This window comes from Scomber scombrus, chromosome 6, assembly GCF_963691925.1.
Source record: "Scomber scombrus chromosome 6, fScoSco1.1, whole genome shotgun sequence".
Lineage (NCBI taxonomy): Eukaryota > Metazoa > Chordata > Actinopteri > Scombriformes > Scombridae > Scomber > Scomber scombrus.
In genome coordinates, this window is record NC_084975.1 from 11,456,979 (window position 1) to 11,474,977 (window position 17,999).

General features: G+C 39.3%; 4 protein-coding genes across 10 annotated transcripts; 2 read left to right on the forward strand and 2 right to left on the reverse strand.

Moving 5' to 3' along the window:
* Window positions 1-210: 210 nt before the first annotated feature.
* Window positions 211-2,850, forward strand: ccdc34 (coiled-coil domain containing 34). Of its 2 annotated transcripts, none has more exons than XM_062421273.1 (7): window positions 211-274; window positions 569-853; window positions 1,000-1,144; window positions 1,318-1,425; window positions 1,577-1,735; window positions 1,851-1,980; window positions 2,147-2,850. In XM_062421273.1, exons 1-7 carry the CDS (start codon window positions 261-263, stop codon window positions 2,347-2,349), a joined length of 1,044 nt encoding a protein of 347 aa, XP_062277257.1. In that variant the 5' UTR covers window positions 211-260; the 3' UTR covers window positions 2,350-2,850. The 2 variants fall into 2 exon arrangements, with proteins under 2 accessions (XP_062277257.1, XP_062277256.1); XM_062421272.1 differs by having other exon boundaries at window positions 232-274; window positions 566-853.
* A 760-nt stretch (window positions 2,851-3,610) lies between these two features.
* LOC133981758 (ras-related protein Rab-19) lies at window positions 3,611-6,629 on the forward strand. 2 transcript variants are annotated; one of them, XM_062420602.1, is made up of 4 exons: window positions 3,611-3,661; window positions 4,295-4,483; window positions 4,909-5,092; window positions 6,190-6,629. In XM_062420602.1, the coding sequence occupies exons 1-4, from the start codon at window positions 3,611-3,613 to the stop codon at window positions 6,462-6,464; spliced, it is 699 nt and encodes a 232-aa protein (XP_062276586.1). In that variant the 3' UTR covers window positions 6,465-6,629. The 2 variants fall into 2 exon arrangements, with proteins under 2 accessions (XP_062276586.1, XP_062276585.1); XM_062420601.1 differs by lacking the exon at window positions 3,611-3,661 and having other exon boundaries at window positions 4,223-4,483.
* Window positions 6,630-6,780: 151 nt separating this feature from the next.
* On the reverse strand, window positions 6,781-11,099 carry hdhd5 (haloacid dehalogenase like hydrolase domain containing 5). 2 transcript variants are annotated; one of them, XM_062420604.1, is made up of 8 exons: window positions 10,870-11,099; window positions 10,091-10,294; window positions 9,890-10,002; window positions 9,268-9,361; window positions 9,153-9,186; window positions 8,864-9,038; window positions 8,573-8,761; window positions 6,781-8,433 (listed from the first exon to the last, which is right to left on the reverse strand). In XM_062420604.1, the coding sequence occupies exons 1-8, from the start codon at window positions 10,978-10,980 to the stop codon at window positions 8,010-8,012; spliced, it is 1,344 nt and encodes a 447-aa protein (XP_062276588.1). In that variant the 5' UTR covers window positions 10,981-11,099; the 3' UTR covers window positions 6,781-8,009. The 2 variants fall into 2 exon arrangements, with proteins under 2 accessions (XP_062276588.1, XP_062276587.1); XM_062420603.1 differs by having other exon boundaries at window positions 10,091-10,309.
* Window positions 11,100-12,539: 1,440 nt separating this feature from the next.
* On the reverse strand, window positions 12,540-17,851 carry ccdc77 (coiled-coil domain containing 77). 4 transcript variants are annotated; one of them, XM_062421634.1, is made up of 13 exons: window positions 17,769-17,851; window positions 17,374-17,513; window positions 16,705-16,771; window positions 16,091-16,277; window positions 15,841-15,983; window positions 15,092-15,188; window positions 14,682-14,772; window positions 14,358-14,446; window positions 13,990-14,138; window positions 13,591-13,852; window positions 13,302-13,427; window positions 13,027-13,179; window positions 12,540-12,841 (listed from the first exon to the last, which is right to left on the reverse strand). In XM_062421634.1, exons 3-13 carry the CDS (start codon window positions 16,737-16,739, stop codon window positions 12,695-12,697), a joined length of 1,479 nt encoding a protein of 492 aa, XP_062277618.1. In that variant the 5' UTR covers window positions 16,740-16,771; window positions 17,374-17,513; window positions 17,769-17,851; the 3' UTR covers window positions 12,540-12,694. The 4 variants fall into 4 exon arrangements, with proteins under 4 accessions (XP_062277618.1, XP_062277617.1, XP_062277619.1 ...); XM_062421633.1 differs by having other exon boundaries at window positions 17,362-17,513; XM_062421635.1 differs by lacking the exon at window positions 17,374-17,513 and having other exon boundaries at window positions 17,769-17,848.
* Between the last annotated feature and the right edge of the window lie 148 nt (window positions 17,852-17,999).

Here is a 17,999-nt window from a genome sequence, read left to right on the forward strand (position 1 = left end):
TGTATTTCTGAAAAGAAAAGAAAATGACCAAAAGATACACGGATACAACTTTAAACCAAAAAAAGCCACTGACACAGACAAGACAACAACTTTGTTTTGTTGTTGCCCCTCTCTCTGCAAAATAAAAACTAATCCTGAAGAGTCAGGCGTCACCATGGTTACAGGAACGGCGTCCGCTGGGTTAAGCGTGGGGGCGTGGTGTATCATGGGGGGGAAAAATTGTTTGTAAATCAGTTCAAACGTTGAGGAAGAGACGAACAATGGAGACAAAACGGTAATACATACTTATTTAAAACAAGCTGGAGCACTGCACACTTACACAGTGGCGTTAGCAGACAGGTAGCATTAACCTTTAGCTAGCAGGACTGAAAACAGACACATTAAAGCCAATTATAGCGGATTAGCTGTTAGTAGTTAGCTCTCAATGCTAGCGTTAGCCTGATTTAGCTAGCCGTGAAACAGTTCTGTTGTGTTTCACTGAAAATATTCTTCGACATTTATTAACGCACAAAACACCAACATAAGTATCGTACAGAAAACATTTACATGTGTATATGTTGTGCAGCAGAGATTGGCTCTTAAAGTCTGGAGGGAAGTTGCCGACCTCTCCTACTTCTGCGTCCAAGGGCTTCAGCTCGACTCCGATTAAGTGCAGAAGGGGAGAAGAAGACCTCCACATATCCAATGGCATGGACGACGGCGTCCTATCCGAGGACGACGACACTTTCTCCCTGCTTTCCCCCATCTACCACGAGAGTTTTGACAGTGATGAAGACCCCGAGCCCAGTCCAGCTCAGCAGACTTCACCACACAGGCAGAGGAGCACCTCAGCACTCAGCGTTTCACCAGTCAGGTACTGCTCTGTCTGTAAACATATTTTCTGTCTATAGACTGCATGATTTGAAGACTATAAACTATAGACTCTTATAGACTGCATGATTCAGACAACATGTAGATGTATGTATGTATAAGTATAATCTTTTAGATCTGCTTTTCTAGATGTGAGCTACCAAGAACACATTCAGACCAGATGCTGAGTGAAGCTGTGAAGCCTGCAGCCTCACCTACTCTCAGTGCATGGGAAATGTGGCTGGTGAACAAAGCCAAAGAGGACCGTCTCAAACTGGAAAGGAAATCAGAAGAGGCAAGCTGCTGTTAATTATCATTTTAAAATACAGCAGTGTATACTTTCCTTCCTTTGTTTTTGTGTGTACCTGTAAGGCAAACAGTTTTGTTGCTGCCGCTAAACATTCTTTCTGGTCACAGATACATCCAGTCTGAATTTCTAATTAATATATTTTATGTGTGGTGGATAAGGAGCGCTTACTCAAGGAAAAAAAAGAACAAGAAGAAACAGAGAAGGAACACAAGAGGAAGGTCATGGATGAAAAGATCCATGAATGGCTAAAGACAAAAAGACAACAGGTAGACAACTGCTTCTTTAAACTCAGTAAAACCACACAGAGCATCAAAGTAAACCAACTGTAATTTGTCAGAATTATGTGTAATTATACAGTAATGCTGCAGTTATCTCCTCTTGTCATTGATATGATGTGTTTTGTTTCTGTAATCCAAGGAGAAGCAGGAGCAACTTCTAAAACTGAGCAAAGAGGAGGTGGAGATGCAGAGGAAGCAGGAAAAACAAACAGAGATTGAACAGAAAGCTCAGCAAAAGTACAAAGACTGGCTGCAGAAGAAGAACCAAGAAAAAATAGAAAAAGAAAAGAAAGACAAAGTAATGTTTACACTTAGTTATTTTTGCTTCTTATGGAACGATTCCAGTGTAAAATATAAATGTGTTCATGAGAGAAAACTGATTATGAGAGATCTTCTTTTTTTGTTTTTGACAGGAGGAAGTAACCCTGAAGGCGGAGCAGGAGAGAGAGCGCCGCAAGAGGGCAGAGGAGATGTTTAAGGATTGGCTGGCAAAAGCCAATGAAAAAAGCAGAGCAAGTCCCAAATCACCTTGTTACCCAAAGAGTAAGGTCATTTCAGTTGTGTGGGAATTATTAACTGTGCTTTATCATTTGTGGATTAAGCATATAACTGATAACATTTATGTCTGGTGTTTCATGTTATAAAAGAAAAGTGGCAAAATAATAAATAAATATTTACATTTGCCTTGTATTGCTTTAATGTCCTCTAGGTCCCTATGACAAATCCTGTCCACCACCCAGCTTCTACAACCCGATCCCATGGAAGCCGATTCCCGTCCCTCCTCAAGAAACATCACAGAATAAGACAACTGACAAGAAACCTCAAAAACAGAGAAAAAGCCAACAAAGCTCCAGCAATGCTTTTAGACTCAGAAACACTGTGAGTACAGCGCAGCCGCTGCAGAGGAGATGACACAAAAGAACCGACTTGTACGAGCGTGATACTGTAGCTTAGTAACGGCTCAAATGTGAATCCATCCTGACTCATCTACACCACCGCATCTCCTGAACTGCTGAATCACAGGAACATTAATTGTTAGATTTGGTTTGTACACTGGAGCAATGATGTAAGGAATAGCTCAGTCTGAATGTTCAGGTTTTAGAGTGTTAACATGATTGATGTGTTTCTAATTGTTTCTGATAATTTTGTTTCCATGTCATAACTGCGTGTAGCATAGATTTAGTCATGGCTGCATATCTAAAAGTGTGGGTCCTTTATTTTGTACATTGTAGATTAAATCATTATTATTGTGATAAATATAGTATAATGTGTTCTTTTTTTGCTCTTATCTATGTCTTATCTGTCACTTCAGCAAGTGGTGGACAAGACCACAATATAAAGCACAGCCACACAACACAAAGAAGGTGGTTGGTGGTCACAGCCAAAGATAGACCCGGCTTGGTCAAGTGCTCCTCACACTCACACATTGTTCTGTGTCCAGCTGTGCCTTGTTCTTCTATGGGCTGAGATGACGACAGAAACAAGCGAGGGGGTGGAGAGAGTGAGAGAGAGAGAGACAGAGAGACTGATTCAGATTCAGATTCAGAGCTGTATGCTCATTCTGTCTTTTAACATCTCACTGTGATGTCAATGTATGAAGCCTGAGGTAAAACAATTTCAATTACATTTTGTTTGATTAAGATTTCTTAGCCTACATTTGTCATATTTTTTACCTACTGTGTCTCTGTCTCTATGTGTTCTACACTTGACCCCTTTGTGCTGTTGACTGCTGTGGAATGTGTGAGTTGACAGCAGTCATTAAGGGGGGCTGATAAAGACTGTTATTATGTAGAGTATTGTTTTAAGTAAACAAAAAAATCATTCTGGGATCCAAAGGACAGCTGCTAAGACAAAGACATCAAGTGTTTACATACTGAAGGAGCGGTTTTAGTTGCTCTCCTGAAGATATTTGCACAGTGAGCCTTGTAGGCAAAACCCGTCTTTCTAAGATGACTCTCTGTGTACCTTTTTCAATTGAGAGAATATGGTAAGTATTAACCAGTTTCACATAAAACAAACAATAGTTCAATCTTGCCTACATTCCTCTAACAATATAACATCTACAAATCGTTGCTGGAGCTATTGGTAATTAATAATGTTTCAGATCACTGAGTTTTATTTGTGCCTCTTTCCATTGTTTACCAAGGCCTGAATAGAAAATCCAGATCCCAAGATGCAGTGGTGCAGGTGGGCCGGAGGTTGGCGATCACACCTACCAAGACAGGTAGGAGGCGTGTCTTAATCTGTCCCAGAATAAAACTAAGTGGGGGAGAGGCGGTCTAAAGGGCAGAAATAGAGATTGCACTTGTGTTAAAGACTTCAAAAATGTACCTGCTAGTGTAACAGAAATGGGAACATACATAATGAAAAACATTATGCATGTTGGGATGCTGATTTTCACATGTTGTACTGGAAGAGAAGGGATTTAAGTTTTCCACTATGGGATAATTGAGTTATTTTGGAGTTGTAGAGAGAGCCTGCGCATTGCTGGTGGGGTAAACAATGTCAGAAAAAACAAGCTTTTGGAATAAAAACTGGATTTAACTACAATTATTCTTTTTTTTTTTTTTTGCAAGCCTCATGTGGTACGTGTTCAAGTGAAAAAAGCTACCTAGAGTGTTGGTCTCTGTCTCTGCCTGGGACAAATTTGTTTATGGACCACACATATTCACCTGGAGCCACACGAACCACAACAATACAGCTGAAACAAACCTGATTTGCTGCCTTTTTCTGCCAAGGATGAGAAGACTGTTTCTGTAAATAGTCACACTTATTGACACAACTTTGAAGGAACGCAGAGGTCTTGGGTCTGGTGTTTTTTTGTGAGTGTGTGTGTATTCCTTTCTTCACCATGCAGTCTGCTGGGCCGGAGATTGAGGACTCTTTCGACTTTCTTTTTAAAATCATCCTGGTTGGGGACTCAGATGTGGGGAAGACCTGTGTTGTTCAGAGCTTCAAGTCTGGAATCTTCATTGAGAAGCAGCAAAACACCATTGGGGTCGACTTTACTGTTCGTACCCTGGATATTGATGGCAAGAAGGTGAAGGTAGGTGACATTAACTGTGCTTTGCATGAGACATAACAAATCACATGTGATGTGAGGATATGGGATCACAGACACTAGGGATAATTCAAATGTGTATTTATTTATGTATTAACATAAATATGAAGGAGTGAGATGTACTGTATCTGCGTGTTTACTCCTGTCTTGTTACTTAATAATCCCTTTGCTTGTTTCAGTTTATCAGTTTTTCAGAGGAGTGTCTAACTGCGTCTTTTATACGTTATCATCTGTGTATTAGCTTTCTGGGTGTGTTGTTATGCTAAGTGGGTTTGTATTGTCTTCAAGCAAGCTCTGATCAAAACACTGATCAGAGTTCACAGCGTGTTAAAATAACTGAAGAAGTTTAGATTTAACCCTCATTCTTAAACCATTTGATCCGTACTGGGTGGATTTGTGCGTTATTGCAGATGCAGGTGTGGGACACAGCTGGACAGGAGCGTTTCCGTACCATAACTCAGAGTTACTACCGCAGTGCTCATGGGGCAATGGTGGCTTATGACATCACACGCCGCACCACATTTGAATCTATTCCCCACTGGGTCCGGGAGGTGGAGCAGTTTGGAGCGACCAGTGTGGTTGTGATACTCATTGGTAAGAAGAGTGATATGTTAGGTTTATGTTGGATTTCAAACCGTAAAAACATGTGTCATAGATCAGAGCTGTAGCTTTATGAACAAGTAAATAACATAATACACCAAAAACTCAACAAAACTTTCACTTTTACATTTTTCATCATCAACCAACCATCCACATATGTCATTTATGTGTGATTTGTGGAAGTTTAATGTCTTTGGTTGTTGCACCATAATGAGGTAGAGCTCTATATTAGGGAGAGCACACTGTGTAACAAAGTTTTACTTGTTTTTTTGTGGGGAAGTTTTATTTCCTAATTGGTTATAACTTGCCTAAAAAGTATAGACTTTATAGACAAAACTTTACTTTTGTGACCAGGACAGTGATCTTTTGAAATGTACCTATTTCTAATGGTAAAACAGGCAAATTTACACATTTTTTACACAAATTTACACAAAACAACAAGACACTAGATATGATGATGGGAGACTATTTTTGGGGGCTGATTTGTGAAAGTAATTAACAGTGTTAGGCATAGAATTACACAATTGTTAATCTTGAAAAACTACTAATTTCTAAATCATCTGGGATCGCTTTTGTATAAATACATGTTAATTTTGATTCAGATGGTGTTTTTTCTGACTTTATGTGAATGAAAATGTGTAAATTTGAAGAGAACAATAGCCATTTTCTTTACTTTTTAGTCAAAGATTTGTGTGTGTTTGTGTGCTTAATTAACGGCAAAAATGTTCTGTCGATTAATGGTTAAGAGGATAAGTGATCAGTCGTTTTTTTAAGAAAACTTACTGAACATTTGCTGGTTCCACATTCTCATATGAGAGGATTTACAGCTTTTGTTTGTCATATATGATAGTAAACTGAATATTTTGTGGGTTTTGAAGTGTTACCCAGTTGAAACAAGCTATTTGGATATGTCACTGTGGGCTTTGAATACCATTTTCACTATTTTCAGACATTTTATTGACTACAATTAAACAGGACAATAGTTGGCAGATCAATAATTAAGTCAGCTGTTATTAAGAGTCCTAGTTTTGTTGCCCCATTATTAATCCATTTACTCCACTTATTATTCCATTCTCTGTTCATCACTGCAGGTAATAAGTCAGACCTCCATGCTCAGAGGCAAGTGTTGTTTGAGGATGCGTGCACTCTGGCAGAAAATAACGGTGTGCTTGCTGCTCTGGAGACGTCTGCCAAGGAGGCCCAGAACGTGGAGGCAGCCTTTATCCTAATGGCCCGGGAGCTGCTGGCACGTAATGGCATGACTATCATAGACGAAGCCGCCCAAGATTCATCTCAGTTTATGCTGAGCAGCAACTCACACCCAGTTCATGGCACCGAGGCCTCAGATAAAAAGTGTGGATGCTGAAGGAACTGAAGTAACAGTTGTAAAAGAAAAGTGTGTTTGACCAGAAATAGTTGGTTAGTTGTAGGAGTTGTTGTATTCTGTGTGCGTGAATCTAAGTTTTGTATTTGTTTTGACTTTTAATATTTATACCTTGAGTAGAATCAGTGTAAGAAAGGTTTTATATGGTGGCTGCTTATCAAATGTAGTTTGTAATATTCATTGTTCCCAGATTAACTGCTGGTGAATGTGATAATGACTCAAGTGTTACAAAGCACACTTCTGCTAAAGGACTCTGTACTAAGACTACAGTATACAAAATATTTCCACTGAACAAAGGTTTGTGTGTCACATTTGTTTAATTGATTTTTCCCACAGTATGGTTCATACATTACATTACCAGAGTTCTACCGTTTTCATTTCAGTTTAAGTCACCTGCAAATTATACAATCTTGTTACACCTGTCAGTTCCAAACATAACAAACAAGCACCGTATGACATTTTCACTGGCATTGTGACTGTAATGAACTATTTCTGCCACATGTCTTATAATACAGACATACACATCTGTTAAAATGTTTCTGTGTCACAGAAAAATAGCACCCTTTATATTTACTGTTATACTTTGTTTAATGGTGACATTCTCACAAAATGAAACAGCATTTCTTTCAACAACAACAACAAAAAAAACTAATAATGACAATACCCTTGATTAAGGTTAAAATTGAAAGTGATGAGGTCCTAAACCTGACATCTGGCAACTTCTTCTCATAAGCACTAGTGGTTTCACCCTAGTTTAAAATTAATCAAGATGAAATATACCAGTTAAGAAACAACTAAACAGCAGAACTGGTCTACATAAGACCTAGGTTTGTATAATTTGCAAGGCAAGATGACCCTTTTAGGTAGACTGTTGTGCAAAGAATAAAATACATTTTTAGCAGAACATTATGTCATATCGTCACAGACCAGCAGATGTGACTTTTTAGTACTCTTTCTGGATCAATAAGGATATTATTTCAGCCTCTGGTGTAACTCTGTGTGAACAATGTCCCCAAACTCTCATCCATGAACTTACAGACATACTAAGAGAATCTCAGTGAAGTAAAACTGTAACTCAACACCCAAAAGTTGAGTTCTTAACAAATGTGCACTACAAAAAAAGAGAAAGCTGATAATGATCGTGTTGCACATAAAGAAAGGACTGAAGTCCAGCTTGATGAACTTAAGTATGCACAGTAGGTTGGGCCACTACAAACAGTGATAAGTGTGTTATTCATGAAGAATAAAACAAAAAAAAGCAGCAGTATGTAACACACAACCATACATGACAACTTAAAATGTCAGTGACCATCTTATAATTAGTGCTAAAACTGCATATTTTTGCTTTTTGGAGCTGATCCTATGGCACTTTATGAAAACCTAGAAGGACTCGCCACCAAAGCGGCTACATCTCCCCTGTCATAAACAAGGGCACAGGTAGAAAAAATACACTCTCTAAGCTTCTGCTACTGCCAATTAAGGGTTGGTAGAGCTGGACGGATATGAGACAGAGCACAGGTGCTCAGCCTACTCCAGCGGCCAGCCCTCCTCCTGGAACACCATCTCTACCGCCTCCTTTACATCCTGCACGATGAAGGACGGCTGTGTGAGGCTGGGGTCAAAGCGAAAGTCCCTGTGGCCATGGAAGATATGCTGCTCGGTGACGGTCTGTGTTGTGTCTGAGGGAAGTTCCTGCTGGTCTCTGCTGTACACTCCTGTACACACCAGGATGGAGCTGCACCTCTCAGGGAGATCCTCCTCTGCCCCGTACGCACTCGACGCTCCGCCTAGTTCTGCTGATGTCATTTTAGGGGCATCATCAACAGTTTCTGCCAGGGGATCTGCTCCTCCTCCACCACTCTTAGCTTGCATCTGGGCCTTAGTGTGCCGAGAAGCCTGGAGGTAGCGGTTGTAGAGATTGGCGCCGTATATGTCAGCCATGGGGTTATCTCTAAAAATAAGAGGTGAGTGGGCAAAGAACATATTAAAAGGATGTTTTAATCTAACTACATATCAATGCCTTTTTGTTAGAAAAAAACAGATAAACAACAGTGTCAAATGTGGGTCCAAACTGAAGAGATGTCACTTACCCTATAGCATAGAGTGTCTTCACAGGCGTGCTCCAGCCAAGTCTCTCAGCCTGCTGTCTGATCAGCAGCTCAGCATAGTTATAAGTCACCACACTGGGTTTACCAATCAGAGCCTCGTACTTCAGATCATAGCCAGTCACCTTCTTGTAAAGGCTCTCTAAGCACACCAGGAACATACCGTGTCCAAACCTGTGAGACAGGAACAACAGTGCAGTAATATTGTGAGATATGGATAAATGTGTGCAGGGTGACATGGTGAACAAATTTAAATAAAGCACACATGTACTGTACCTGGGATTCTTCGCCTCAGCCATCCACAGCAGGTCCATGTTACAGGCCAGCACTGGGATGTGAGGGTAGTGCATTGAACTCCAGGGAGTGTCTGGGTTTCCGTTGGTTTGCAGGACATCGACGATGAGCTGGAGGTTGGTCTCCCATCTGATTGGCTCGCCAAATAAGATGACAGCTGTAAGAAGAAACAGGTGTAGAAAACAGCCATAACAGTGTTCATTATACATGTTATATCAGTTGTTTAGAGTCACACGTAAGGCCACATTGTTGACTGCGTGTGGAAACATACCGTCTATTGGCCGTAAACCTTTGGTGGGTGGAATCTGTAACACATTATGCAGAGTCGGTGAGGTGTCTTACTCATCTGCATATAATCATATATTTGCATTTAAAGTAAAACTTACACCGTCTTTGGGCCTTCTGTTGTGATCCACAATATCCAAAATAGGATACGCCTCTCTGAGTTTATCTATAGTAACAACATCCTGAAAGCCCAGGCTGAAGTTTAGTGGGTTAAGTCAAACACAAGTTAGCAGGAAGTGCAAGCCACAAAACACACGTGATGTAAATGCTTCCATCTAACAAAAATATCACAAATGCCAGCTGCTGGCAATCTTTAAACTGTTTTTATATAGCTATAATTTATTTCCTTAAGTATAAAGAATTTTATATTCTCGGTCAATTGTTTATCACCTATATTTTTTGCCGTGGACCAGCACAGGATAGATTACTCATAGCCCAGTTTCACTCACATCTGACTGGTTCAGTAGTTTAAATGAATTCATTCAAATTAATGAAAAACCCCAGGTGATTAAAAAGAAAAACTCCCACAAACTAACAGAAAATAGAGTAAATCTGTGAAAAAGCCTCAGTGAGCCTGTCAGCCAGCAAAAGGAACAAAGGGTACAAAGATCAACTACTGATAACAAAGTGGAGCAAAAATACATTGAATAAACAGAACAGGTAGACTTTTAAAAGGTCAACGTGCAGAGGGAGTGCGCGAGTCACTGATTTCAGACAGGATACTTGTGAGCCACCTCCTCAACAGGACCCTGTCCCGAGACCAGTACGCGCATTTTGTGGAACTGGGTGAACATTCGCAAAGGACTGTGGGACAACATCACTTGGTCCGGAGACACCTGAGGTAAGGGGGGAAGGAGAAGAACAAAACATAAGATAAAGCAAGCAGAGAATAAACACAATGGTTTAAAAAGCGTTCAGCTTTACCTCCACCTCCAGCAGATGTGACAGATGCTCAGCTTTGGTCTGCCTCATACAGTTCCCAGCATTGGTGACAAACACCACAGGCACCTTGTATTTCCCATTGCGGTCGACCAGGTTTCTGAAGCACTGCTTGGCTGCAGGGATGAGTGTCCTGCCCCGCACCAGTACCCCATCTATGTCAAAGAGGAGCCCAAAGGAGTTGGGGCCCTGTGGAGGAGGGAGCTGGGCCAGGGAGTGGTAACATGTACAATGTGGAAACAAGAGGTTGTTCATTAACTGGCTGAGCAGTTGTCATGATGTCCTCACTTCAGACACATGGAGCAGGCCGAAACTTTGTTCCCAGAATATATAAATTACTGAGTTTTACTGGACTGGATAACTCACTGATTAATAAACAAGCTGAATAAGATAGTAATTACTGTGGTTCTTAATGTGTTAATGTGATATTAAAACATGGATATGTATTGTTTACAGACTTGAAAAGATGTGAACCTACCCTGTAATCCTTGTCTTCGGGTGAATCTATTCATATCTATTCTACTCCTGAGGATTTTACCTTTAAATTAACAGTAATCATCCCTGTGCATGCGTATGCATGTGTGTGTGTGTCCGTGCTGTGATTAGTTTCAGTGTTACATTTCTTAAACCATTTCACATGAAAGAAGAGGAAGAACAAAATAAGTACAACAGCCAGTAGTTATTATAACACAAAAAGTGCAAGTTATTATCTTCATTCACCTCCATCTTAATCTAAATAAAGTTTGAATAAAGTATTCACTTACATTGCTATAATTTCTTGAAGTCAAAGACGAGGTGTTTGCTTGTTTTGCTGCTACCTCACAGCTTGATTTCAGCAGCTGCCAACCGATGTTTAAAGACCTTATTCTCTGCATTTCTCTCTTTCTGTGTTCGTGTAAAAGCCGGCGGGAAATCAAGCGTTAAATAAATCAAACAGCTGAGCTAACGGTGCCCATAATCTGCTGCTATCTCTTCATACTGCCGTCATAACCGCATATCCATGTACTATGACAGTCGCTGCGCATGCGCAGAGTTGCAAGAACGGGACAAACTCCATCCTATTTTTATCCCACCCGCATTCTCTGAAGACCCTCCCCACTCTGCCTCTGATAGGCTAGTATTAGTTAGTTTCATTGATTAGGCAGTTCAGGGGCCTATCGGGTTCTAGGTTAGGGTAGGAATAACAGGGTAAACCAATCAGAGGCAGGATAGGGGCGGGTCTCTGCAGAATTCGGGTAGAAAAAAACACTCACATATCCCGACTTCTCCTCACCGGAAACACAACAGGCACTTTTGTGGAAATGAAACTGAATCACTCATCTTTCAAAATTGAAACTTTATCCGAGTGGTAAATAGATCATTTCATCATACTTTAGCTGTAAATATTATTAACAATTTTTAACGTGTCATATGTCTACTATTTCCCCCTCAGCATTTTACATATTTGATAAACAAATAAAAAGTATTTACACAATTAAAATGTCATTACTATTGAAAATACATAGAATTGAATCAGCATTATTTAATTTTATTCTATTACTTAGTTATACGCATTTGTTTCTCTTTATTGTCCTTGCTATTTTGTATTTGTACCTTGCATTACAAAGCTTCATACTTCACGTACATGTTAATGTTTGAATTGATTACCCTTTTAAGGGCAAATTTGGTTTTCTTTATAAATATTACAGTTATACATCAAAAGGGATTTAAAGGTCATGATTGGAGTAGACAGTAATATGTAGGAAATATGAGAAAAACACATAATATGAGAGGAATGCCATAATGAAATTAGCTTTTCACCAGCCAAGTCTTGTTTTTAAGATTTTAAGTTTAAGTATTGGTTTTTTCTTTGTTTGACAGTTGTAAAGTATTATTAAGATAGAAATCACAATGGAATTCTTTATACAATGTGTCTCAGAACCCTAACCTATCAACAGGTTTACAAGTCTATTCTGATCCTGAACATTCAACAATGAAGTGGGGAAAAGCATGCGTTTAGTTTATGTTGGCTGTGACAGCTTTATAGTAAATGTGTTGCAGCCTATGCATCTACTGTTCTGTTAATATAAAAAGGCATATATGAATGCAGGAGGCATGTTAGAGTTTTGTTAATCTTTTTTTGTTTGAGTATTAGTTGCTTTAAAACATACAGCATAGGATACCGCATAGTAGTCTTTTTAAGCAGTACAATTCTGGTTAAGGATTTTTAAAAACTTGTAATTAGTACTATGTTATTATGTTGTAGTAATTACCATGTTATTTACTAGTTTTTTTTTTTTTTTACAAATAATTATTGAATTTCAATATTAATATATAGATATTAGATAAGCTGCAATTAGTTCTTCTTACCAAGACTATACAAAGTGTGTTTTGTTGGGAACTTTTCAGAAGTCTTTTCAGAATTAAAAAAAAAAAAAGTTACTGAAACAAAAGAAAAGTCTTTATTGATACAACATTTTTAAAAAGCTGAACAAAATAAAAATAACATTCAGTCCTAGTTTCATCATTAAACACAGAAGCACAAACACACATGACAAAGATTCACAGCTATTAGGCAGAAATTACACAAAAATGATCACAACGCAATCCTCAGCTAAATCGCAGCTCGTTTTCCAGTCCATATATTTTAGCCTTCAGTGCCATTAGCTCACCCTGAACCTTCTTTGTTCTAGTATTGGTCTGGCGTACTTCATGAAGAATAGCCAGGTCCTGGTTGGGCCCAACATTCAGGGTTACCTGGAACACAAAACAAGTATATCTCAGTGAATACATAAATACTGTTAAAACTGCTATGAGTATGAAAGGTTGAGGGGATAATTGTGAAATGATTTCTCATTTTCATTGATTTCTACATCACAGGCTGGGGAAAAAAACTGTGTTGAGATACTTAAAGTCTACTGGGAAATATCTTTGTCTTTTACCTTGATGAGCTGTTTTTCTACATCTTTAAGTTTCTGTCTGAGGTGCTTCAGGTCAGTCTTGAAGCCCTCCACCTCCATGACCCTCCTCTTCTCCAACGCCTCATATCGCTGAGTCATTAACTGAAGACGTTTGGCCATTTTGTCTGAACGCTCCTGCACACACAAAGAATGAGTTATTGGAAATATTAATAACAAGAAACTTGGAGACTGTGATAAAATATAGTAAATCAAATCAAAGGGTTTTACAGAAAGAAGAATCAATCAAACAAGGGTACCTTGAATATTTCCCTGCCCACGTCGCCCTCCTCTCTGATTTGGGACAGTTCTGTCTCCAGAGTAATACACTGTTCCCTGTACATCTCAGCCAGGCGGTGGGCTTGCTTCAGATCATCCTGCATTGCCTGATGAAATAAAATGATGAGATAAAAACTTCAAAAAATCTCCACAGCAAAAAGAGCATTTGGTTTTCTTTATTAAGGGCAAAGGTCACCCGTATTTACGTGACTTTACTGTAGCTTAGCAGGAAAAAATTCTCAAGGTGTGTAATTAACATATAGAGATTACCTTCATCTCCTCTTTGTGTGTGTGATGTGACTCTAGTGGGGGGCGAGGGATCAGCAGAGCCGTGCTGCTGCTGGGCTGCCACGTTCGCCCCAGCTCAGGAGCAGCGGACCCGGACTTCCTCAGACGGTTGTGGCATGAGTCCAGCTCCCTTAGCAGCCGGTCCTTCTCCACCATCCAGCTCTTCTCATGAGCCCGTGTGTCAAACTTTAGTTGTAAGAAATCTCTGGTGCTTTCATACAACAGGTTCTGGGTGTGCTGGAGCCTGAGGTGTCAATTATGAGAGGGAGTTAGAATTGAAAATACACTCAGCTATAGGTTGTACAGTAGTATTTAACATCTAAAATGTATGTCTAAACAACTAAATTAGACATCAGACCTCATGAACAGTGTGAGACTCACTTGTCTGTCAAAGCTGTGATGCGCTGCTGGTCTCTCTGCTGTTGTGCTTGTGCCTCCTCTGTTTTAATCCGTCGATCCTCCAGCAGAGACTCGACCTGCTCTTTGGCCAGACGGGTTTGTTCCTCCATCTGAGCCTGCAGCGCCTCCACCTGGGAATGTGAAAAACAGAATATTCACACTAAAAGCTTTGTGAGCTCATGTCTAAAACCAGGTGAATACAGACAAGCAGGAAAAGGAAAACAAAAATATTTTTAAAAAATAACTGCAGTTTTTAGTTGTTTCTAAAAACATTTTAACAGTAAACAACAAAAGTTGGTGAGAGACGATGGTACATAAATCCCATTATATGTATCCAGTAAGTGCCTTACCTGTAGTAACAGAGTCTGGTTGTCGTTCTTGTATTGTTCCAAACTCTCTCCATTTACACCATCTGCTAATTTTGCTCGTCTACTGTTCTCTACTCAGACAGACATGAAATAAAAGTGGTAAGAGAACAAAGAGGGTACAGTGAGAGGAACACAGTTTTGACAATTATTTCAACAAACCTTGTTTTCAATGCTCGACTTTCACGTACCCGATTTTTTCTCTCATTATTTTTTAAAGCAAGAATAACAATAAAAGATAAATATTAATATTTACATATCTATCACAATTTTTAAATGATATAGTTATATATACAAGTGTTTTCAAACCTTTCCTGGTTGCAGCAGGTCTGAACTTTGTTGGCCTGAGATTGAGATGTTCCTCAGATCTGGACTCAAGGTTCTGCTGTGTGACAGAGACCTGAAATATAACCATGAGATATGTGTTGTGGAAACACATTCAACCCAGCTGATTTTTTATCTGACCTATTTGCACAAATCAAAACTTATTCAGATATTTTGACTTGTAATGCCAGAAAAACACAGGTATTATAATATTAATATTATTACAGCTTTTTTTCCACTGATGTGTGCCAGTAAGCCAGCATGCACAGTACCAGGGCTCTTAATCAGATACACCTACATATAACACAGTCATCATTACGGTTATTCATTGCACCTGTGTTTGAGAGGTCGAAACATCTGCTGAGCGAAAGGTCTATGATGATGTAAATGTGTACCTTGTGAGGGGGTTCCCGGTGGAAATATGTGATCTCTCCAGCATCAGGACCCACCAGGGCAAGAAGATGCTGGATTTTCTTCCTGTCCTCCAGCTCTCTGTAAAACAGCAAACAGATCATCACAATGATTTATGTTGGTAGTAGTATTATGGAGTAATGATGGCAATAAAAAAAGCCTTTTTCACAGAGGAAACTGACACATCACAGAAGAAAAAGCAGAGGTGTAAATAATGATGTTAACTTACTGAGACACTTAAATAGAATGGAGTGATTATTGATGTTGAACACCCATCCATGTGTTTTCACTTATTCTTACTAACTAGCCCTCTGCTGCAGTGGAAGTTTGGCAGAGCTAAGTAGGACATTACAAGATGCCAGTGATCTCTATGTACCAATATAAAGTATAAAAGCTGTCCCTCTCTTAACAAACTAACAGGAAAGTGAGGGTGTAAAGCATAGTCTGCACATGCCAAAACAGATATGAGAAGAAATGGATGTACCATCAGTATGTAGGGGGCTTTCAATAATCAGAGGCTGTATTCATAACCATCAATCACGTACAAATGACGAACGCAGTCTGCACTAAAACTACAGTAAGTCATGTTAGTGAGAAAGCTTGGACCATGCCCATCTAAATGCAATGCAACCCTTATCAAATCCGTGCTTTGCCTGCTGAGAAATGTTTAAACATGTACAGTCAAGAATTGCTCTTTCAGTTGCTAGGATTTCATCATCAACCATGCACCCACCTGATCTTTAGTCGGTCATTCTCTGCATAAAGCCGCAGAGACTGTTCTCGCTCTTGGAAAAGATAAACCTGCATGTCACTCAGTGCGTTTTGCAGCTCTGTGATCTCTCCTTCACGCTGTCGTATATCCCACTGTAGTTTATGCTGAGAGGATATCAGGGAGTGGAAAGAAGATTATATAACACATGAAAATATACTCTGGCATACCCCAAAAGCTATGTCATACACAATGACTCCTCTCAGTATCTCACCTGGTCTTCTGTGACGCCTTTGTATTTGTCCAACATCTGCAGCAGCTCATCGTGTTCTCCGTCAAACTGGGCGATCTTCTCTCTGTAGAACTCCAAAAGTTCCCTGGATGGGCGCAGATACGCCAGACGCTCGTGGATGGGGGGAAGTGGGGGGTCAGGGTCCTGACCAGGGGTACGACTGTTGGCTCTGTAGGTTAGAAAAAGACTTTGAGGAGCCATTTGGAGGAGAATACTTCTGCATACCAGTCCATTACCATCCACATATTCCATATTTGAGTTGGTCACCCTGTGTTCAAGCTAATCATAAAACTATAAGACCTACAGTTGAAGGAAATAACATTTTATACTTCTTCTAGTCTACAGCAACTCTAGGATCAACTGAAAATTGAAGAGTGGCCAGGCATATAAACCCACTTAAGAAGTAATCCTGAATCAAAGTGGGATAAGACTTAGGACTATAACAGTGGGAGACCAGACAGGCAAAATAAATCCAAGAATCAGTCAAAGACATTAAAGTTAAAGAAGGATATTGTTCATCACATCTGGCACTCTCAGACCTATGGCAACTTTTCTCTTGCAGAAAGTCCACAAAAATGTTGAATTATGAGGTTTACCTGTGTGCCGCTGCATCTTTTGTTGGAGATCCCATCCCAGCACAAAACACTGAATTGTCCACACTCACTGGAAATAAAAATGGCTGTAATCACTACTGGAAAACAAGTTTTTCGCTGCAGGTCTAGCATTCATATACTTTTTTTTTTTATGTTTTACAAGAGTCTGCACATACAAAGCTTTGCAAATTAAGCTATGTGTGTATTATGCAAGCACGGGAAGACCATTATTATATTAAAGTTACTAATATGTTTACAATAAAAGTTTGTTTTCATATAAAGAATTACAAGTGAGAATATATGTTTGTTATGTGCACAATTCTTTCCTTTCTTGCTTCCTTCTTTCTTAGCTTATTGAACCTTGATAAAATATGAACAAATCAATGATGTGTGTTTAAATTTAATTTTTAATTATTTAAATGATCACATAATCTGCTTAATTGTTTCATTGTTTGGTTAGCTTATTACAATTTCCCAGAAAAATAAATTTATTAATCAATAATTTTGTTCAATCTCTAATTGCAATAATTAACATTAACGTTATATGGTGATAAATCCGAGATTCAGTGAATAATTGTGCATATATTTTAAATGCAAAATGGATTCTGGGCCACAAATATCATATTCATATTATAAAATAATGACTGTAACAGTGTTTACGGTTATGGTTACGGTTAGCTGGTTTGGGTCAAGGTAAAGCTCCTCAGAAGTCGACTGGTTGGGGAACAGACTTCAATACAACACCGGCTGATTCGTCCTCTGTGTGTTTCTGTTGCCATGGATTGGGCGCCAGCGGCAGCGGGGCTTTTGAACTATACATAGAAATATTCATGACTTTTAAGTTTTAAACACCCATTCAGCTCATATTCTGACTTAACTAATAAAATATACCTTTAAGGTAAGAAAAGGTGCATAACTATTCACGTTGTGAACGAAAGATAACGTTATTCCTTGTGTGGTGAATCGTGATGAAATAAAGTTACTGATGGTGAATGGCAGATAAAGCCCGTACATGTAAGCAGGTATCATTCCTTGTTTTAGGTTAATGACTTGTACATGTTACTCACCCGTCACACTTTGTTAAAACTCAACTCTTTTATCAGTCGTGTTGGTAGTTGTTTTGAGCTATTTGAAACCCGGACGTCTACACCTCTTCCTCTTCTTCTTCGTGGGAAACTGGAGCGACATTGATTATGCTGCCAACTAGCGGCGGAGCAACTGATAAACGATATCGTTCAACTTGTTAAGTATCATACCCAAGTCGCGTCGTATTAAAAAGTAAGAATGAACCAAGCTGA